At 48.4% G+C, this 18,719-nt stretch overlaps 1 protein-coding gene across 6 annotated transcripts in view; it reads left to right on the forward strand.

Annotated features, from left to right (window-relative positions):
* The window catches only part of CAMKK1 (calcium/calmodulin dependent protein kinase kinase 1), a 96,552-nt gene that overhangs the window by 23,785 nt on the left and 54,048 nt on the right, over positions 1-18,719 (forward strand). For 4 of the 6 annotated variants that reach the window (XM_064729081.1, XM_064729076.1, XM_064729079.1 and 1 more), the window contains exon 2: positions 15,515-16,033. In XM_064729081.1, coding sequence (XP_064585151.1) covers positions 15,593-16,033 — 441 coding nt within the window. In that variant the 5' untranslated portion in view covers positions 15,515-15,592. Of the gene's footprint in view, positions 1-3,286; positions 3,385-12,164; positions 12,272-15,514; positions 16,034-18,719 lie in introns of those variants that run through there. The other 2 variants (XM_064729077.1, XM_064729080.1) reach the window with 2 other exon arrangements.

Below are 18,719 nucleotides of genomic sequence, written 5' to 3' on the forward strand. Positions count from 1 at the left end.
GATGTCAGAGGAATGGTGTGGAACAACTTAAATTATTTTGAAGTTATTCCACTTACAAGTGTACTTTTTGTGCTGTGCTGATGGAACACAGAGAAATCAGCAGCCCTGGAGAAAGGCTGTGCAGGGGGCTCCAAACCAGGCTGAACATCATCATCATTTTGGGGGTGTCCAGGCTGTTTGTGGGGCCATCACTGCTGCTGTGCTTGGGGCTGGGCTGTGAGGGGCCCTCCAAGGACAGGCCAGACCTCACCAATGTGCTCACCAACGTTTAGGAAAAGGGCAGGGGAACATCAGCCCCAGATCTCCTGTTGGATCTTAAGGTAGCTTTTCAAAGGCATCAAGGTACACGTTGGGGTCTGTTAAGAGGGATTTTCTTGGGGATCACATCTATTCCCCAGCCTGTGAATGTATCCCACAGGATGTTTGTGGAGATGAGCAAATGTGCTTTGTGAGGTGCTCATGTTCCTCCAGAATGCAGAGGTATTTAAGCCTCATTAGTGGTTTGACTTAATGCTTTTGCAGCTTCCTATGAGAGCTTTTGGGAGAGCAACAGGAGGAGGTTGAGAGCTTTTGGCAGCAGGCCTGGCACAGGCTGCAGTGAGCCCTGCTGGCATCCTGCTGCCAGGAGCAGGGCTGGGTTTGCCTTTGCAGTGCTGAGCTGCGCAGGGGCTGTGCCAGTACAGCTTCACTCAAGTGCTGGCTGAGGCGGGAGGCATCTCCAGAGCTGATTTTCAGAGTGCTGTGTAATGCAGATTTGCCAGGAGGTTTTGCTCTGCAGGGTTTCCTGGCTGTGCTCTGTCTATCAGAGCAGGACAAGATAAGCTGCAATTACCTTGGTGTTGGAAACAAGAGCTTCTTCCTGGCCTTGGAGTGCTGCTGCTGCGTTAATGTATGAAATGGATAAATGGTTTAGGTAATGAAATGACTTGGAGATGGTTATGGATTGAATAAGATTTCCAGAGCCAATGTGCTTACTCATCAAATGACTCATGTCTTAGTCACTTTTAGAGTAAGTGTTTCTCTTTTGGGTGCTTCCAGAATGGGATGGGTGGGGATGAGCTGAAGATTCCACCCCTGCCTTTGATAATTTTTTTTAATAGCATCTAGAATCTGGTGGAACGTTTCATCAGACAGAAGAGGAAACAGCTCTGCCTTGTGAGTATAGTCTATCCCAGGAGATTTTCCTTAATTCCACAGCAATGTAAGCCTTAAATGTTGCTGTTTGCTTCCTGGTCAGGCAGAGTGAACTCAGGCTTTAGATAAGACTTTTCAAGCTTTGTTCTCAGCTTACTCTAGTGAGTCCCTTTTGTGGGTAGGTGCAAGTCTGAGCCTATTCTCAAACTCCTGTGCCACCAGCAGTGAGTAAAAACACCCACAGATAGAAGCTGCCTCCTGAAACAGTCAACGTTGCTAATAAACCTTGTTCTCAATTTTTATTTTTATTTAATTATATTTTTTCTGTTACCAAAATATTGATGAAACTGAGTTATGATTTTTCAGAAGCATGCACATGTGTAAGCAAGTGAATAACATATCTGAGAGCCTAGAGAAATTCCTTTATAATCCACTGTAAGCTTTATAAAGCCAGTAAAGCTATTGGATTTTTCATCTTCTTTCTGATCTTTCATCTCTCTGATCTCACAGTCATAATGTAGGCAATTCCTGATGAGTGTGGGTTCCTGGTGGATCAGCTGAGCTCAGTGGCACAGTGGGATGTCACTTGGTCCCTGTGGCTGGGCTGCAGCTGAGGGGACAGAGTCACGCAGGGCATGACCTGGGGCTTTGCTGCTGCCTTAGGCTTAGGCTTTGCTAAGCTGGATGTGGTAAACTCTGATCTCTGCTTCCAGTGTTGAAAATGGGAATGTCAGACTGTCAGGAGCAGGTCTGGAAGCACAGCCCAGTTTTGGTTTGTGTCAGGAATGATGATGTGGTGTTGGTATGGGTACTCTTACAAGGTGTGTTCATTATAGGAAGAGTACAGAGGTGCATGAAATAGGCAGAGTTCAGGAATCAGAAATTTGGGATTCTCTCACTGACCACTGAGGTGGTGTCTGGGTGACCCTGAGCAAGAGTGTCTCTTCCCAACTGCTCTGTGTAAATGTGGTTTTGGCCCTTGGTGAATAAAACACAGGTAGGTCATGGCAGGTGACAGGCACGATGGAAATGCATTAGGCAAGGTTTTCAGAAACAGCTGAAGAATTGGATTTTATTGTTAAACAGAACTGGTGAAAGGAAAGCTAAAAATAGTTTTCCTATGGGTGTCTTTTGTCAGGTAATAGAGAATAATTCACAGGCTTGTAGGTTTTCAGTTTTCTATAGTTGCCTGTGCTAGATCTGCTGGGTCACAGGTGTGGAGATTTCATCAACAGTTCCTCTCAGATAATTCAAGTCAACAGGAATCTATCACTTCCTCAAGAAGTTTTCTAGTTTGCTTTGTCTCTTAATTGCAGAAGAAGTGGTTTTTTTGGGTTCTGTTTTAAAATGTTTTTTAAATTCACCTAACTAATTTACCTTTAGTTGCTAGCCTCAAAGGCAGAAGAATGGTACTAATACATTATAATATTATGATAATAATAATGATAGTAGTAATGTCGGTGTTTTGCTGTTGTTACTGAACAAAAAGCCTTTCCAGATGAGGATAGTTCAAAAGCTGCCTTTAAGGGAGTCAGCTCTCCTCACTGACCATGCAGAGCTTTCTGAGTTAGTGTGCACTGGTGAAAGGAAGAAAGATGGATGGAGGTAACCCCTCCTAAGAGGATTAATGCAATGAGAGTTACTCTGATAATGCCTTGACAAGAGCCCTGCAGGCCTAAGAAAATGGAAGTGTGGAAGAAAAAGTTGTTGGCCTCCTGTCCTCCTGGGAAAGGAGCCCTGGGATGGCTCCCACAGTAACTGGGCAGCTCTCTTTCAGAAACATATGAAACACATTTCCCCAGACACTCCAATGAGCATTTCCACATGTTTTAGGCTGAGATTTTCTGTGTTGTTCACGCTTTGGCACATGGGTGATCATCCCTTCTGATGTCCTGAGAGCTCAGTTAAAGTTCAAGAATGTGTTTAAGTGTTTTGCTGGAGAGGAGCCAGCATCTCCATCCCAGAGGTGAGCAGTGTGTTGGGAAACCCAGTGGCTGCACACAGGCTGATTGTTCTGGGATGCAACCTGGAAGGTGCTGAGCACCCTGGCTGGCAGCCAGCAAGGCTTTTAAACACATGCTTTATTTAGTTTTCCACGTTGTTACCAGTCTTGTTCTTTGATTTTTCTTCCCATAGCAACTGGAGAAGGATATCTGAGTAACCAGAGCAGTGCAATTCATTTGCCAGCAACACCCCAACCTGCAGCACAGGGATTTCTTCCAGGACATGGGATACAGCTGTTGGGATCAGGTATTGCTACCAGTGCCAATTGGCTTCAGAGTTTTCCTTCTTTGCTCCCTTCCTGGGCACGAAGCAGGCCAGGCTGTGTGAGTGATGCTCAAACTACATTTGTAAACCACATCCCATCCTTCCACATGTCTTTGCTTGCTATTAAACTGCACAGATCATATTTCCTTACCACCTTTTCCTCTGAGATTGTGTTTGCTTTTCCCCTGCCTTGAAAATTTTAACAGCAAACAGCCAAATTCAGGTTTTATTTGCAAGTGGTATCAGCTGCAGTGGAGCCCAGGGCAGGGAAGAGAGGAGCCCAAAAGTCCTGTGGAGGTTGGTGGCTTCTAACTCTTGTTTTCAAGGTTTTGGCTTTGCTTGCTGCAAGCAGGAGGAGGGTGCTGCAGCCCAGGTGGGAGGCTGGGAGTGACTGTGCAGAGAGGTGGCCCCAGGTGGCTGTGTCTGTCTGTCCCTGGGGCAGTGCCTCCTGAGCTCCCTGGGGCATGCAAGGCAGGACTGCACCCTGGCTTGTCAGAAACTCTCTGGACACCTCCTTGCCAGCAGATTTACTCCCTGTTCTGCTCCTGCACTTGCTGATTTGGTGACCAGAAACTGGCCTTGCTCCTGTGGCTTTGCATCATTTTTAACACTTGAGAAAGACCAGCCCAGCTGGTCGAGTATGTTAAAAACGAGAGCAGACTCCTGGTACTAAAGTGATTTCAGCATTTATTATAATAAAAATAAAGGTCTAAAGCAGAGGGGCCCAGGCCGAGCAGGAGCACTCCTGTTGAGGATGGAGCAGCGCCGGCGCTGGGGCTGCTCACCAGAGATGGCCCCAATGTTCCAGGAGAACAGTACAGCTTCCCTGGGTCAGATGCCCCTTTTCATCCTGTTTTTTGTCCCTTTGGATTGGTTTCTGTTTGGATGCTTCATTTGCATGAAGGTTTTAAGATGCTTGATTGGCCCATGACAGTTCTGTCCGGGCTGGCTCGTTTCACTTGGGGGGTGCTGCACTTTACTGAGGTGTAATTTCTTACAACTCCCCTTTTAACCCCTTTTACCATAACCAAACTAACAGTACATGCTAAAAACGAGACGAGATTCCTGGTACTAAGGTGATTTCAGCATTTATTATAATAAAAAGAAAGGCCTAAAGCAAGGGGGCCCAGGCTGGGCAGGAGCGTTCCCATCGAGGGTGGAACGCCGGCCCAATGAAGGCCCTGATGTTCCAGATGGAGCAGCATGGATTCACTGGGTCAGATGCCCCTTTTTATCCTGTTTTATATCTCTTTGGATTGGTTTCTGTTTGGATCCTCCCTTTGCATGAAGGATTAAGGCACTTGATTGGCCCATTACACTTACTGAGGTGTGTTATGGTACCTTGGGTACCGTATTTCTTATAACTACGCTTTAAATCCCTTTTACAATATAACAACCAAATTAACAGTACATGCTAATGATCTGTCAACTATTTTACAACAGTTTCTAAACTGTTTTTAACAGAGTACAATGCACAGCACTTGTCCTAAGCCACAAGAGCAGGGGCACTGCTTTGGTGTCCCAGGACAGCCTGGAATCCCAGCCTGGGTTCAGCCTTTTCATATTCATTTTTTGACTAAAGCTGCACCTGGGAACTGTTGTTGGCCCATTGGTGCTGTAAAGCCTTTTTCACTCTGACAAATGCTGAGTTGTCATCAGCCTGAATTTCAGGGATAGCACTGCAGTAACTCAAAAGAACAGCTTTCTCCCCAGCAGCCTTTGCCTGGATAATCTCCAGTCATTGACCTCTGGGCTTTGAAAGTGCATTTAGGCTTAAAGGGCTAAAGCTTAAGGCTTCAAAGGAAGTGGGAAGCCTGCTACCCTTTACATGTCCAAGTGTGGGTTGTGTGTGCAGGACAAGGGTAATTGTTGTGGTGTACCTGGTTCTGATTCCTCTGGGATCTGCTTTTCATCCCCCAGAGCCTGTTCCCTCTGTCCAGAGCCTCTCTGCAGCCTTTGATGCTGTGCAGGTTATCTGAGGACATGTTTTCAAGTCCTGGGGTTTCTGAAGACGTGAGGATTATCAGAAGATGGAAGTTATCCATGTGGAAATAGAACAGATACTTGGAGCTCTGAATTTGAAGTCCATTTGTCTTGTCAAACAAAACAAGAGTTCACTGGTTTTGCCTTGCCCTGTGCAGTTCTGTGCTTTGCCCCTTGCCTGGGGCTGTGCAGATTGGCAGATTTGGTGAAGCCCTTCAGCCCAGGGGCATTTAGAGATGGGTGCTGGGATAATTTCCCTGTTTTAAAACTCTTTGCAGAGATCACCTTGAATAGAAATCTCTACCTGTATTTGTATTGCTGGGAAGAAGAAAGCCTGCAGTGCTCTGTGCTTACACTATTATTGTAGATTTGCAGTCCTGGAAGAGGTGGAAATTAATGTTTTTAAAATGCTGAAAAGACTTTTCAACTGCAGCTGGCTTACAGAACTAAGCAACTTGATATATCCCCTGAAATACCTCCAGATCTCTCCAAGGCAGCTGAAAGCTTTCTCCTTATCTGGGAGGGAGATAAACCTCTAAGACCTGACATATATAAATGCTAACTTGTTCTGCCTGGTGGCTTGTTCAGCTCGTTGTGGATGCTTTTTAAACAATTGTTTAAACAGTGCTGCTCTGTGCTGTGAGATCTAAGCCTGGCAAAGGTGTGTGATGCTGAATTCTTCTGCTGTGTTGATGATCTGTATGTGTCCTTTCCCAGATCCCACTGTGCTGCTGTTAAGCTGAATAACCAGCATTGTTCTGCAGTGATTTGCTTTCTGTCATTGAATTTTTATGTATTGAGCAGCAAGAGGGATTCTGTGAGCACCTGGAGAGCAGAGTTAGCCATGGCAGTCAGTGGAGAAGGTGCTATGGGTGCAGGGGAGGCAGGCAGAGCTGGGAAATGGGCTGGTGAAATGAATACACTGGGGAGGAGGGCAGAGACACATCTGGGTGCCAATGTGCAGCTTGGGCAGAGCTCTGCTGTAAAGCAGGAGCCTGTTTGTGCAGCTCCAGGTGTGCAGCATCCCTCCCCACTAATTGATTTAATTACCAGTGTATCTCCTGGGCTCTGCTGTGGAGGCAGTCCCACAAGATCAGCTGCTGTGTGCACTTGGTTTCTGCTCCTCAGGGTGACAGATTGGTGTGTGTGTGAGAGCTGCCTTGCCTGGCTGGCAGGCTCCCTGCTGCTCCAGAGCCTTTGCTGCAGGCTGGGCTCACCAGGCTGAAAAAACTGAGGGCAGGTGCCTTGTGCTGTGGCTGCTCACACAAATCTGTGCAGGAGCTCATTGCTGTGAATTCTGCTCTCAGTTCTGTTTCTCTTCTATTCCCTTTCCTCTCTCTGTGCCACAGAGGTGCTTTCCACAGGCTGCTTGCTCCTGCTGTCCAGCAAAGCCACCCAAAGGCTCTGGAAGCTGCTCTGGCTCAAGGACAGGTTTGGTTTGAGTGCCTGGTTCTGCTCCAAGAGATCAGTGGGGATTTGGCCATTGTGGGATATTAAATTTCGCCCTTGCAGTCTGAGAGGCTGCTCAGGTCCTTTTTATTTCTTTATTTTCAGTTTGTTTATCACAACAAACAGTGATACATGAGTATGTATCATCTTCTGGGGCAATTTTGAGGTTCATTATGGATTACAGCAGATCATGGCTCAATTGAGACCAATCTCTTTCCCTTAGAACAACTGAAAACCTTATTTTTCTTTAACCTGCCATTTACCTGGCTGTGGTACAGATGTTTGGAAAGCTATTATTGCAATGAAGGCCCTAAATATTAATGCCTCCCTGCTTCTGAGACAGTTATTTTGTTCATTAATCAGTAGAGCCTGGCTATTGCTTTACTTGTTAGTGTTTTACAAATAATCTAAGTCTTTCAACTTTCATATAATCTGACATTCTCAGTTATTTTTTTGAAGCACCCCCTCACTGGCTGTTTAAATCCACCTCCAGCAAGCTGTGCTCCCTGCCAGGGCTGCCTCTTCTCCTGGGAATCACACTGCTCTCAGCCCAGCAAGTGACAGCAAGCCATGGCTCCTCTTCCTCCTCCTGCCCTCCCCTGCTCGTGTTCAGCCCCAGGAGCTGCTCCCTGCATGGCACAGCTCCTGCACTGACCCTGCTGGGGAGCTGCTGTGCCCACCTCAGGCTGTAGCACCAAGCACTCTCACAGGTGCTGCTTTTCCATGGGATTTTTGGGGAGCAGCTTTCCCTGTACAGCATGCAGGTTGTATTTGGGGGATTTCCTGCACTCTTGATGGTGATGATGGGGTTGGGGTAGGCAGGCTCTGAGGTCTGAGTTGGTGATGGATGACGGCAGCTTTAGGAATGGGTTTTTGTTCTCTGACACCTGAGCAGGAATGCCCATGTTGTCCAGGCTGTGTGTGCATATTAACGTGCCAAAATCCCTCCAATTGCTGTCCCTAGGGTCACTTGGAAGTGGGCAGAGCACCCAGTGAGGCTGGTGGTCACACAGCAGGACTGGACCTGGGCTCTGTGCCCACACCTCCATCCTCCCACCCCTCACTGCCCCCCTGTAGGAGCTGGGATCAGGCTGCCACAGTGGCCAGGCTGCTTCCCCACAGGGCTTTTGTGTCCCCTGTCACAAGAGCAAATGGGATTTGTTGCAGTCTGAGCTCAGGCTGTCACCAGAGTCAGTGAGGAGGTGTGTGCTGGGATGTGCTGGTTCGTGGTCACTCTGGGCTGCTGCAGGCGTGGTGAGTCACAGCACCTGGCATCACTGAAAGCAAAATCTGGGGGATATGTGGGCTGAGTGCCTCTCATTGCCTGTGCCTCGTGCTTTCCCGGCTGTAATTTGCAAAATAAAAGCTGCTCTGATGCTCATACACTGATAAACAGCTTTAAGAGATTACAGCAGAAGTGAATATAGTCCAGCAGCAGGAGCTGATGCCCACAGTTCTCACTGAACCTCTACTGTGGAACACAACAAAACACAGCAGCCAAACCTGTCCTGCCAAAGTCATTTGTAGCCAGGGCTTGAGTACAAAGGAGCTCAACTCCTCTTCAGTTCTCTGGTGTTGTCCCCACCAAAGACATGGTCAAAATGTGCCAACAGAGCTGCGCTCAGATAATGCTCTGGCAGGGCTCCTGTTTCACCTGCATTATCTGGAGTGTTTAATGTTAATATCACTCTCACTTAGATAGACTTGGCATTCCTCAGTGTTTTCTTGTTACAGAAATTTCCTTAAGTAGAAACTTTTTTCTTCAGAGCAATTTTTGGTTGATTATTGCTTATATGTGCAATTAGTGTAATTGCATCTGATTATGCAAATGTATTTAACCATATAATTAGAACATGGAGGGATGAAATATAATGCAGTTGGGAAATCTTTTGTAAAACTTTCCGGGCTCAGGACTGTGCACAAGGTGATTGTTATCTCTTGAATTGTAGGTTGGTGGACTGGAGATGTTGGTTCAGCATCCTGGTTAGTTTCAAAACTTATTTTAAATGTGGTAATAATTGCTCTGAAAAGTGGATACATGGCCTTCATGGTGTATAACTTCTGTTTTTGACATGAAATATCAGGAGATCACTGCTGAGCTCAGCCTGTGTCCCATGTGTGCATCTATACTTTATATCCAGGGCCGTGAAAGCCTCAGTCCTTTTTCAGATCAAAACCCCAGATTCTGCCTTCAGATGGGGCCTCTCAGGGAGGAGAGATGAGAGCAGGGCAAGCACAGAGTTGTGCACCCTGGATTGCTTGTTTTCTGTAGCTCAGGGGCAGAAATTGCCCCAAATCCTTTTGGAAGGCACCTGCCTTGAACAGGGCTGAGGAGGAGGAGGAGGTAGAATGCTGCATTTTCCAGACTGTGGTCTGGAGATGTTTGTTGTCATTTAAGAAGCCTGGCAGGAGCAGGGGTCTGAACTTGCTTTTCTGATTTCTCACCCAGTGCTTGAATGGCAAAAGCTGCTGTTCTTTCTCATTCCCTGGTTGCTGTTAAAGCTGTGTGAGGAGCTTCACACAAGGCATCAAAGCACTTTGCTGCAGATCTGATTTTCAGCTGTGGCACAACAGCCAGGCTCTCTGCCAGGAGCTGTGCAGAGAAGAGGGGCTGGATGATTACAGCGGGATTGAGTGATTTCTCAGCAAGATGTGCTTGTCTGTGCCCTGAAACAAGAGCCCTGTGAGCCCTAGGACAAAGCAAACATATGGGGTGTGTGCAAAAAGCACCAACAGTGTGTTCTTATTTATCATTTACTTGTGTTAATGTCTTCTGCTTCTAATCAGAAATGAGTACCCAGAGTGATTATTGTCCCTTCCAGGGAGGACAGTCCAAATGAGCAGTGTGCACCTGCCTTCATTATCTCTGCAAAGACTGCAGGGATTTGCTTCATTTCAGCTTCACAGAGCTGCAGCTTCTTATTGTCCTTTGCCTCTTGGTCTGGGCTGCCTTTTGGCCAGTGATGTCTGAAACTGGTTGTCACAGATGCCAAGGAGCTCATTTGCTTCTCCAGGGCCTGATTCCTGGCAGCAGCAGTGTGAGTGGAGATGGGCAGAGGCAATCTGACCCTCAGGTGCCCTGCTTGCTGTGCCAGGGGTGGGCAGAGCTGCAGTGGATGCCAAATGTACGCTCTGAATTTAATTACTGCAGGAGAAATGAACCCTCTGGCTGCTCTCCCACCATAGCAGTGAGACCCATCAATGGCTGGTGCATTCATCTGCAGTTCAATGTGTTGCCAGCTGCTTGTGGGGTTTGGGGCAGCTCAGAGGTTGCTCCAGGGCATGGCTGTGGGTTCCAAGTTCCCCTCAAACTTCTCCAGACCAAAAGTATTGGAGTGGATTTAGGACAAGTGCCTCCCACGTGTATGAAAGGTTGATGGGGTCAGGGTGAGGTGTGACCGTGTTCACAGGGGTCCCAGGATGAGGGAAGAGATGAGGATCTGACTCCATGTTTCAGAAGGCTTGATTTATTATTTTATGATACATATATATAGATATATTACATTAAAACTATACTAAAAGAATAGAAGGCTGGCTAAGAATAAAAAAGGAATGATAACAAAAGCTTGTGACTGACCAGAGAGTCTGAGACAGCAGGACTGTGATTGGCCATTAATTAAAAACAGCCACAAAACCAATCACAGATGCACCTGTTGCATCCCACAGCAGCAGATAATCAATGTTTACATTTTGTTCCTGAGGCCTCTCAGCTTCTCAGGAGAAAAAATCCTAAGGAAAGGATTTTCCATAAAACATGCCTGTGACAGGTGAGGGGTGTGGAATTACCTCCTTCATATCAGGGTAGCAGTGTTTGGGGAAATCCTGCAGAACTGGGAGCACAGGAGACACTCCAGGATGGAAACACTCCCAATCTGTGCTGTTGGTGTGAGGAGACAGCTTTGGCTCTGGAAGGGACTTGCTGACCTGATATTTCTAAAATGTCATTGGAGGAGCTGTCCAGGGCCTGGCTGCCCAGCCCAGGACGTGCTGCTGCTCTCCTTACAGGGAGATTCTGCTGCTCTTGGCAGCAGTCAGAGTGGATTCCTCATGGGGGCAATGTCTGAAAAACACACACAGGACAGGGCTGGGTGTGCTGCCAGCTCTGCCCCAGGCAGGAGGGGGCTCCTGGGGAGTCCCACCTGAGCTGATGGATGCTGGTGATGGGGATGACAGTCTTAACCTGCACCAAGGGAAATACAGGTTGAATATCAGGAAAAAGTTTTTACAGAAAGAGTGATAAAGTGCTGGAATGTTCTGCCCAGGGAGGTGGTGGAGTCCCCATCCCTGGGTGTGTTTAACAAAGCCTGGATGTGGCACTGGGTGCCAGGGTTTAGCTGAGGTGCTGGGCCTGGGTTGGACTCGATGATCTTGAAGGTCTCTTCCAACCCGGTGATTCTGTGTGAATTCTGTGTGAGTTCTGTGACATCCCCTCTGCAGGCAGCCACTCCTGGGGCAGGGATCCCTGCACTGATTGGAGAGCCTGGCCTGATCCCTGCCCTTGCTGAGCAGAGCAAAGCCCTAAGTGAAGCTGCTGTGATCTCTGGGAGCTCTCTGTGTGCCAGTGCCTGTGGGCTTTGGTGGTCAGGATGTGCCAGCAGGGAGGGCTCAGGGTGACATCCCTGATGGGGAACCCAGCCATGAGCATTTGCAGCCTCTGGCTGAGCAGCAGCAGAATCTGCCTGAACTTTTCCTGTGCAAATTCTCATTTCAGTAATTATTCACTGAGATTCTTTTCCTGCAATGGCCTCAGCACAGGGCAGGCAGGTGTGTTCTCAGGGACACAAAGGAGAAGCAGCATCATTGCTGTAAACCTGGAACTGCAACAAAGCCATAAAGTCACTTTTCTGCAGTCTGTAGCAAATTTGGGAAATGAAGCTGGGTTTTCTGAGGCTCAGGGCCTTTTACCCTCCCCATCCTTTCTGACAGGAACATTTCTGGTTAGCCAAGAGGATGAAGAATCAGGCAGTAAACTAGATTTACATTTTTTTATTTTTCAAACAATGCTTTGGAATACTTTATTGAGCACCAAAATGGATTGCATCTGCTCATCTCCCACTCCCACATAAAATACAGAGAGGTTTTCTCTGGGATTATATTTCTTTCAGGAGGGTTTTTTGTACTATTCTCTGCTCAGTGCCAGTCTGGAAACATATGCAGCCATTTGATAAATATATTGTGAAAATCATGGTTCAAGTGGCAATCTGCCTGCAGCAGAGGAATAGCTACAGGGAAAAATGGTAAATAAGATATCTGTAAGTAAATTAATTTTGCTCATAGAAGCTTGTTTGCAGCTTTGGTTTGTGTCTGCAGCATTTTCCTCTGCTCTCCAGCAGGTGTTCAGTGTTGAGGGGATCAGCAGGGACAGCAAAGCTGTGCAGGAGCTGGGAGATGGTGGAGGCAGAATTTCTGTTTTGCTGGGATTTCCCATCACAGCAAGGTATGGTTGTGCCACAGGCTAAAAAACTGCAAATCCACCATTGATTTAGCCTTGCAGAAATTATTGGGGTTTTTTTTGTACTGAGTTTGTGCTGAGCTGCACATAACTGATTGACTTATTCAGAAATCTTTGCTTTCCAATACAGTTTTGGAGGATTTATCAGTGAAAAGGAATCCTTCAAAACAGAACTTGAAACAAAGCCCAGCTCTACAGATGAACAATTATTTTATTTAAAGTGTTGCTGGATTTTTTAGCCTGCTTTTAGCAGCACTGTGCTATTTGTTTCAGCAATGTATGGGTCTGTTTGTTTTGATGGGATGAACTGATTTATGTGGTTTATCTTCAGTTTATCTAGTTCAGTTGTCAGTTAGCTGAGGATTTATTTTGCAGCCTGGGCTGTGGGTTAGAATTGAGCAAGTTTGCTTTTGAGGGGGAGCCACCCTGTGTGCCTGCTCTGGGTGCTGAGGAGCTCCCAGGTGAGTGACACAAGCATCACTGTTTGCTGGGCTGCTCTTCCCAGAGCTCCTGGCCTTTTTTCCTGCTGGCTGAGCAGCAGGAGACTCACAAATGTTCATTCCAGGTGGGTGGTTTGTGGGCTTTCACACCCATCCACGCAGCAACACGAGCAGATTCTTCCTTCCCTTTGCTCCCACAGAGGGGAAAACCTGGTGGCAGGAGGAGGGAGGAAGGTGAGGAGCTGCAGGCTTCAGTTGCAGGTTTATTTTAGCAGATTTATTTTCCTCTTGGTGCTGCCTGGGACTGAGGTGAGGGGCTCAAGCTGCATCAAGGAAAGGCCTTGGGTTTGTTCTCTATGGGCAGAAGAAAGCTTTCAGCACTGGATGACCTGGAGGTTTCCTCCTGTCCTTTGGGCAAGCTGGGTTAAATTATGGCAGCGTTTTTGCTCCCTCCTTGCCTTCATTCAGAATGATTTCTGTGATGGAGCAGCCTGGCAGGGGCTGCTGACAGCAGGGATGGGGCTGGTGCAGGGCAGCCCTGATCTGCAGGCAGGGCTGGGGACTGGCTGTGCCTCCCTGAGGCTCAGGAGATGACCTTGTCCTGGAGCCAGGCATGCAGCCATGTCCCACAGATGTGTCACTGGGACATGTGCAGCTCCCCAGACCCTGCAGTGCAGGGAAAGTTCTGCAGAGGAACTGGGGTCACTGCAGCCTGGCTGTGGCCCTGACATGATGCTCCATGTTCAGCTCAGAAGCTCTCCAGGCTTCACAAAAGCATTTTGCAGACAGCAAATCCTTGGTTTGGGCTCCCCACAGGCTGGTTTGGGCCACCCACAGGCTGGTTTGGGCTCCCCCCAGGCTGATTTGGGCTCCCCACAGGTTGGTTTGGGCTCCCCACAGGTTGGTTTGGGCTCCCCACAGGTTGGTTTGGGCCTCCCACAGGCTGGTTTGGGCTCCCCACAGGCTGGTTTGGGCCTCCCACAGGCTGGTTTGGGCTCCCCACGTTGGTTTGGGCTCCCCACAGGTTGGTTTGGGCTCCCCACAGGTTGGCAGGGTCACTGCTGGTTTGCAGCTGGGCAGGGGGGTCTGGCAGAGAGGAGGCTCCTGCTGCTCTGCCCTGGGTTTGTGGGGCCACAAACAGTGCAGGGTGTGCTGGGCTGCACCCCAAAGCCTTCCCTCACTGCTGAGAGCCACCCCCAGAGCCTGCACCCTGGCTCCAAAGGGGATTTGTGCTTTGGGATTGATGTGTTTAAATATAGTTTTAATGGAAGCTTTTAAAGCTGATCTCACCATTTCATTACTGTTTTGAGTGAGTGACACTTCTGTCAATTAGTTTCAGGCAAGCCTGCAGAAAAGACAGGAGGGGGGGAAAGGAGGTGAGCAGTGATGTGGAAGGAATATCTCAGATTTGGATATTCCCTTTCTGTGACACTGAGTGCCCAGCTTGGCTCCCTCTGATTGGCACATGACTTAGGGTGAAGCCTCCAGTCAAGATCTTCATCTTAATCAAAATTTTAATTTTCTCATTGATATAAAAGCTTGAGCTTGGCTGCCATGGGGGACTCAGGAGCTCATCCCTGTGCAGCAGAGTTCACTGCTGTGTGTTTAACTGAGCTTTGCTGGGCAGCTTTGAGCCCAGCTCAGCCTGTGCTCCTTGGCAAGGACTGTGAGTGCTCCCAGGCTGATGCTGGATGGAGCTCTTTGGACTCACTCACCCCCACCCTGTCCTCATGTAAATGAAATGGAGATGCAAGTGTCACCTGGCTTGCACAACCTGCTTTGAATACAGAGAACCACAGGCTGCAGTATTTCAGGGTTAAGCCCACTCTGGAATTCACTGGGATGCTGTGAGTGAAGTCAAGTTCTCCTCCTGGCCCCAGGATCTGGGCACAGGGATGGAATGATGCAGTGCTGCATCTTCAGGGGTGATTAAGTGTTGGCAGCCATGTGCTGCAGAGCATCATTTCCTGCACTGCACTGTGCTGGGAAGATTGAAATCTGTTTTAAATTGAGACTGAAATTAGCATCCAGGAAACAGCGATTTTATGCAGCAGTTTTAGCTTTGTGTTGCACTTTTTTGTTCTGTAGGTCTTTTCCCAAGGAAAAGCTGGTTCCTACCACACTTTAATCATTAAGCAGTGTTGATTTGCAAATCACTGTAGCCTTTATATACAGTGGGCAGCAAGATTGACTTGTGTTTGCACACAGACTGCAACTGTGTAGGGCCAGGGGCAACCCTGGAACTGGATTTGCTTTTAAATTCTGCTTTTGCTGACCATGTTACAAATGGCAGTGTGGAAGTCAGCAGGCTTGGCTGTTCTGTGACACTCTCTAAGGCCCTACAGGGCAGCAGAGAGGCTCTGGGGAGCCCTAAATGGCTGTGGAGTTGTTGTTGTGCCTGTTGGGTTCCAGTACATGCCAGAAGCTCTTATATCCTATAAATAAGAATTTGAGAGGTTGAGAGTTTGACCCTTGGCCCTCAGCTGTTGGGATGCTTCTCCCAGTATTGTAAGCTCTGCCTGGCTGTTGGTGTGGCTGCAGGAGAAGTTCTCTTTAGCTGTGTCACTTGTTGCACATCAGATAAAATCTCATTTTTATCTCTTTCCTGTCTAGCTCAATGCCTGGGTTTGCCTTTTAATCTGAGTGTTTGTACCTTGTTTACAGCCTGCCAGTGTTTTGCCTTCACTTTCCTGCACGCTGGAAGAAGGCAGAAAGGACTGAAAATATATTATGTTTGTGTTGAGTGAACATTTTTATTCAGTTTGCCTCTGTTTGTGATTCCTCTCAGGTGTTTCATGGAGCCTTTGAGCACTAACATCACTGCTCTCTGTGTGACCATCTGAGAGCAAACAAGCTGGACACAGCCATGGGGGACTCTCCAGCAAATGTCCTGGATGGAGGCATGGACACACAGACTGAGCTGGTGGAGAGGGTGGCAGCCATAGACGTGTCTGTTGTCCCAGACAGAAGTGACCAAAATGGTGAAGACAACCCTGAAGAAAACGACACAGTCTTTTCAGATAACATAAAGCACATCCAGAGAAATGGAGTCAGCAGTGACGTGGGAATCAATGAATTTCTGCCTTCCCAACAGCCAGAGGATGCTCACTTGAGGCATGTTCCCAAGAGACCTCTAACCAGACCTGGTCTGTCCAGTAGGAAGCTGTCCCTTCAGGAAAGATCCTCAGGAGGTTATTTGGCTTCCAGCAGCACTGCAGGCTCTGGTCCCTATGCCACAGGGCCGTCCCCACGAATAATGAGGAGACCAACGATCGAGTCCCATCGGGTCTCCATATCAGACTCTGAGGTAGGCATGTTCCCCCTACAGCTCAGGGTTCAGGTAAGTGTGTCTCAGCTGTAATGGGAGCCTTCAGGCTTCTGGAGTAGTAGAGGAGGAAAAATCCCTGGAAGCAGGGATGATATTAGCTTGGAATTGGCTGTAGCCCTGGCCCTGACATTTGGCTCCTTCAGCCCTCACCTGCCTGGGATAGCCTTGCTAAGGGACCACAACCCCTGTGTCGTGGCAGCACACAGGAAATCTTTCAGGTTGTTCAGAGAAAGGGCTGTGGCCAAATGACTTTGCTCTTGTGTCCCTGCTGGAGGTGCCCTTTGGGAATTCACCAGTCACAGCAGCTTTGCTGATGGTATTTATGGATTTAAACTTCTTATGGAGATTATGCATCTACTATTGTGTTCTGCCATAATTGAAGGCACAATTTAATTTTATAAAGAGCTTAAATGCCTGGCTCCTGTCAGGGTTTTGTTTTTTCTTTAAAGCATTGTAACACCAATGGACAGGACCCAAACCACTGGAGTTTAGACTTGGCCAGTGTGGGTGCAAGGAACCTGGAGCTAAACATCTGTGTGGCTTGGTGTTCCCCTTGTGGGAAATGAGTGTTTTCCTTGCACATCTGAGAGGATGGTGGTGTACACCAACTCAGCCTCTGTCCTCTGGGGAGCTGTGCATGCCCCATCAGCTGTGGGATGGGTGATGCATTCCCTGCTGGTTAAGAGGGCACTGCAGAGACTGCAGCTTCTCTGGCAGCAGCCATATGCTTTAATAAGGGAGGCAGGGAGGGAAAGGAGCCAGTTCTTGGAAGCAGGACGTGACTTGAGTGCCAGCTCTCCCATCCTGCAGTGCTGTGACTGTGCCAGGAGCGAGGCTTTTCTGAAATCTTTCAACATAACTGCAGTCAAGTGTGACTGGCACATTCCCATCTGCAAGCAAATTCAGAGCTCTCCATCCTCTTCCCCAGCATCTGCATCCTGGGGAGCAGGGGTCACTGCCTGGGGTGGGCAGTGCTTGAAATGCAGATTGGAGCCCTTGTGCCCCTGCTCTCGACACAGTGCTGCCTTTTTCATGGTCATTTAGATATCACTGAGAGAGCAGAGCTGTGCAACAGGAAACCATCATTCCTATTAATGGGGAATGGCTGTGGGAAGGGAGCCTGGGTGAGCTGGGAACGTTCTGGGGTGGGTGTTTGCCCTCACAGAGGAACTCTCAGGAGCTGTGCTGCCCTTCCCACCTTACAGAGATAGCATCTGTGCCCCATAAGGAGCAGAAGGATCAGGAAAATGCATGCTTGGTTGGATACAGGGTAAGATGTGAGGCTGGGCACTGAATGGTGTGTGACACCCTGCTCCAGTGCCACCACTGCTGCTGCCAGGTGGCTGTTTAGGGGTTGTTGTGCTGTGAGAGGCACTGCCAGTCCTGATCCCAGCTGTGCAGCTGAGACACAGCAGGGAGCTCTGACAGAACTGCACAGCAGGTCTTCTGTTCTCTGCCAGGGATTCTAAAAGGTACCAGGGTCTCCATGTTGGGCTTTTGGTCCTGTTGGGGATGAAATCAGCCTGTAATGAGAAATACAGTCATGGTGCACTTGGCTGGGTGTCTGGTGGTCACTCTGATATGCAGACCTGAGCAGTGAGGCTGGTAGGTCACTGACAAGGTCCAGGTCACTGACAGGATCCAGGTCACCAGGCCCAGCACTGCCCTGCCTCAAATGGCTCCTTGTTCTAGGCAAGCTGCACATTTGTATCCCAGTCAGTGCCTCTCACCTGCTCAAAGCCCTTTGGGAGCTGGTTCTTTGTTGTCATTACATTGCAAAGGTTCCATATTGTTGTCTCCTTAGTGCAAGAGTTTCATTCCTCCTTGATGTTTCTCACAGGCAGCTCCTCCAAGCACTGACTCTTTCTTCTTCTCACAGCAGCCAACTGACTCCAGTTCCCCTCAACCAGCCAATCCACTCTTTTATAACTCTTCTTACTGATCATAGCTGTGGCCTGTTAAAGTCAGGCCTGCTCCTAATCTTTAACAATTAACCCAGCTGCAACTCTTTAGGGGCTAAGATTACTTTCTATACTACCTTTATTTACTTCTATTCTCTCCCTCTACAGTTCTTTGCCCTTGCTTTGGGTTTCTGGCATTCTCAGTCGATGCCTGACTGAGGATGCCAGAAAGAACATCCACTGCCCCAGCTCAGTTTCAGTCTGTGCAAAGCTGCAGTTCAGGAGCACTCAGGCTTTATCAGCAGCCACTGTCAGTCAGGAGCAGGGATGGGTGGCACTGCTGCATGTCACAATTTCCTGTTGTGCTGATAGCCATCTCCCCTGGCTCTGCCTCCCTCTCCTGCAGGATGGCAGCTCAGTGCCTGCCTGGCAGTGGTGCTGTATCCTGGGCTGATCTGGAGAGATGTGCTGTGCAGAGAGGGTGGGGATGCAGCCGAGCTGGATGCTCTGCCCTCACTGATGAATTATGGAAGAACACTGTGTTCTCTTAGGGAGATACTGCTGAGCTTTTTAATGCTGCTTTAATATTTGTTCACAGGCTGGGGGGAAAACTTCTGTTCAGGGATCAAGAGGTACAAGAGCTGAAGCTGAGGGAGGATTTATCAGGTGGCAGCAGCAGGCTGTGGGCTGGGGCTGTCCTGTCCCTGGGACCATTCCACAGACACCTTCTGAGCACAGCTTTGGGTTTGTTATTTGGGCAGGTG

Source organism: Zonotrichia leucophrys, chromosome 19, assembly GCF_028769735.1.
Source record: "Zonotrichia leucophrys gambelii isolate GWCS_2022_RI chromosome 19, RI_Zleu_2.0, whole genome shotgun sequence".
NCBI lineage: Eukaryota > Metazoa > Chordata > Aves > Passeriformes > Passerellidae > Zonotrichia > Zonotrichia leucophrys.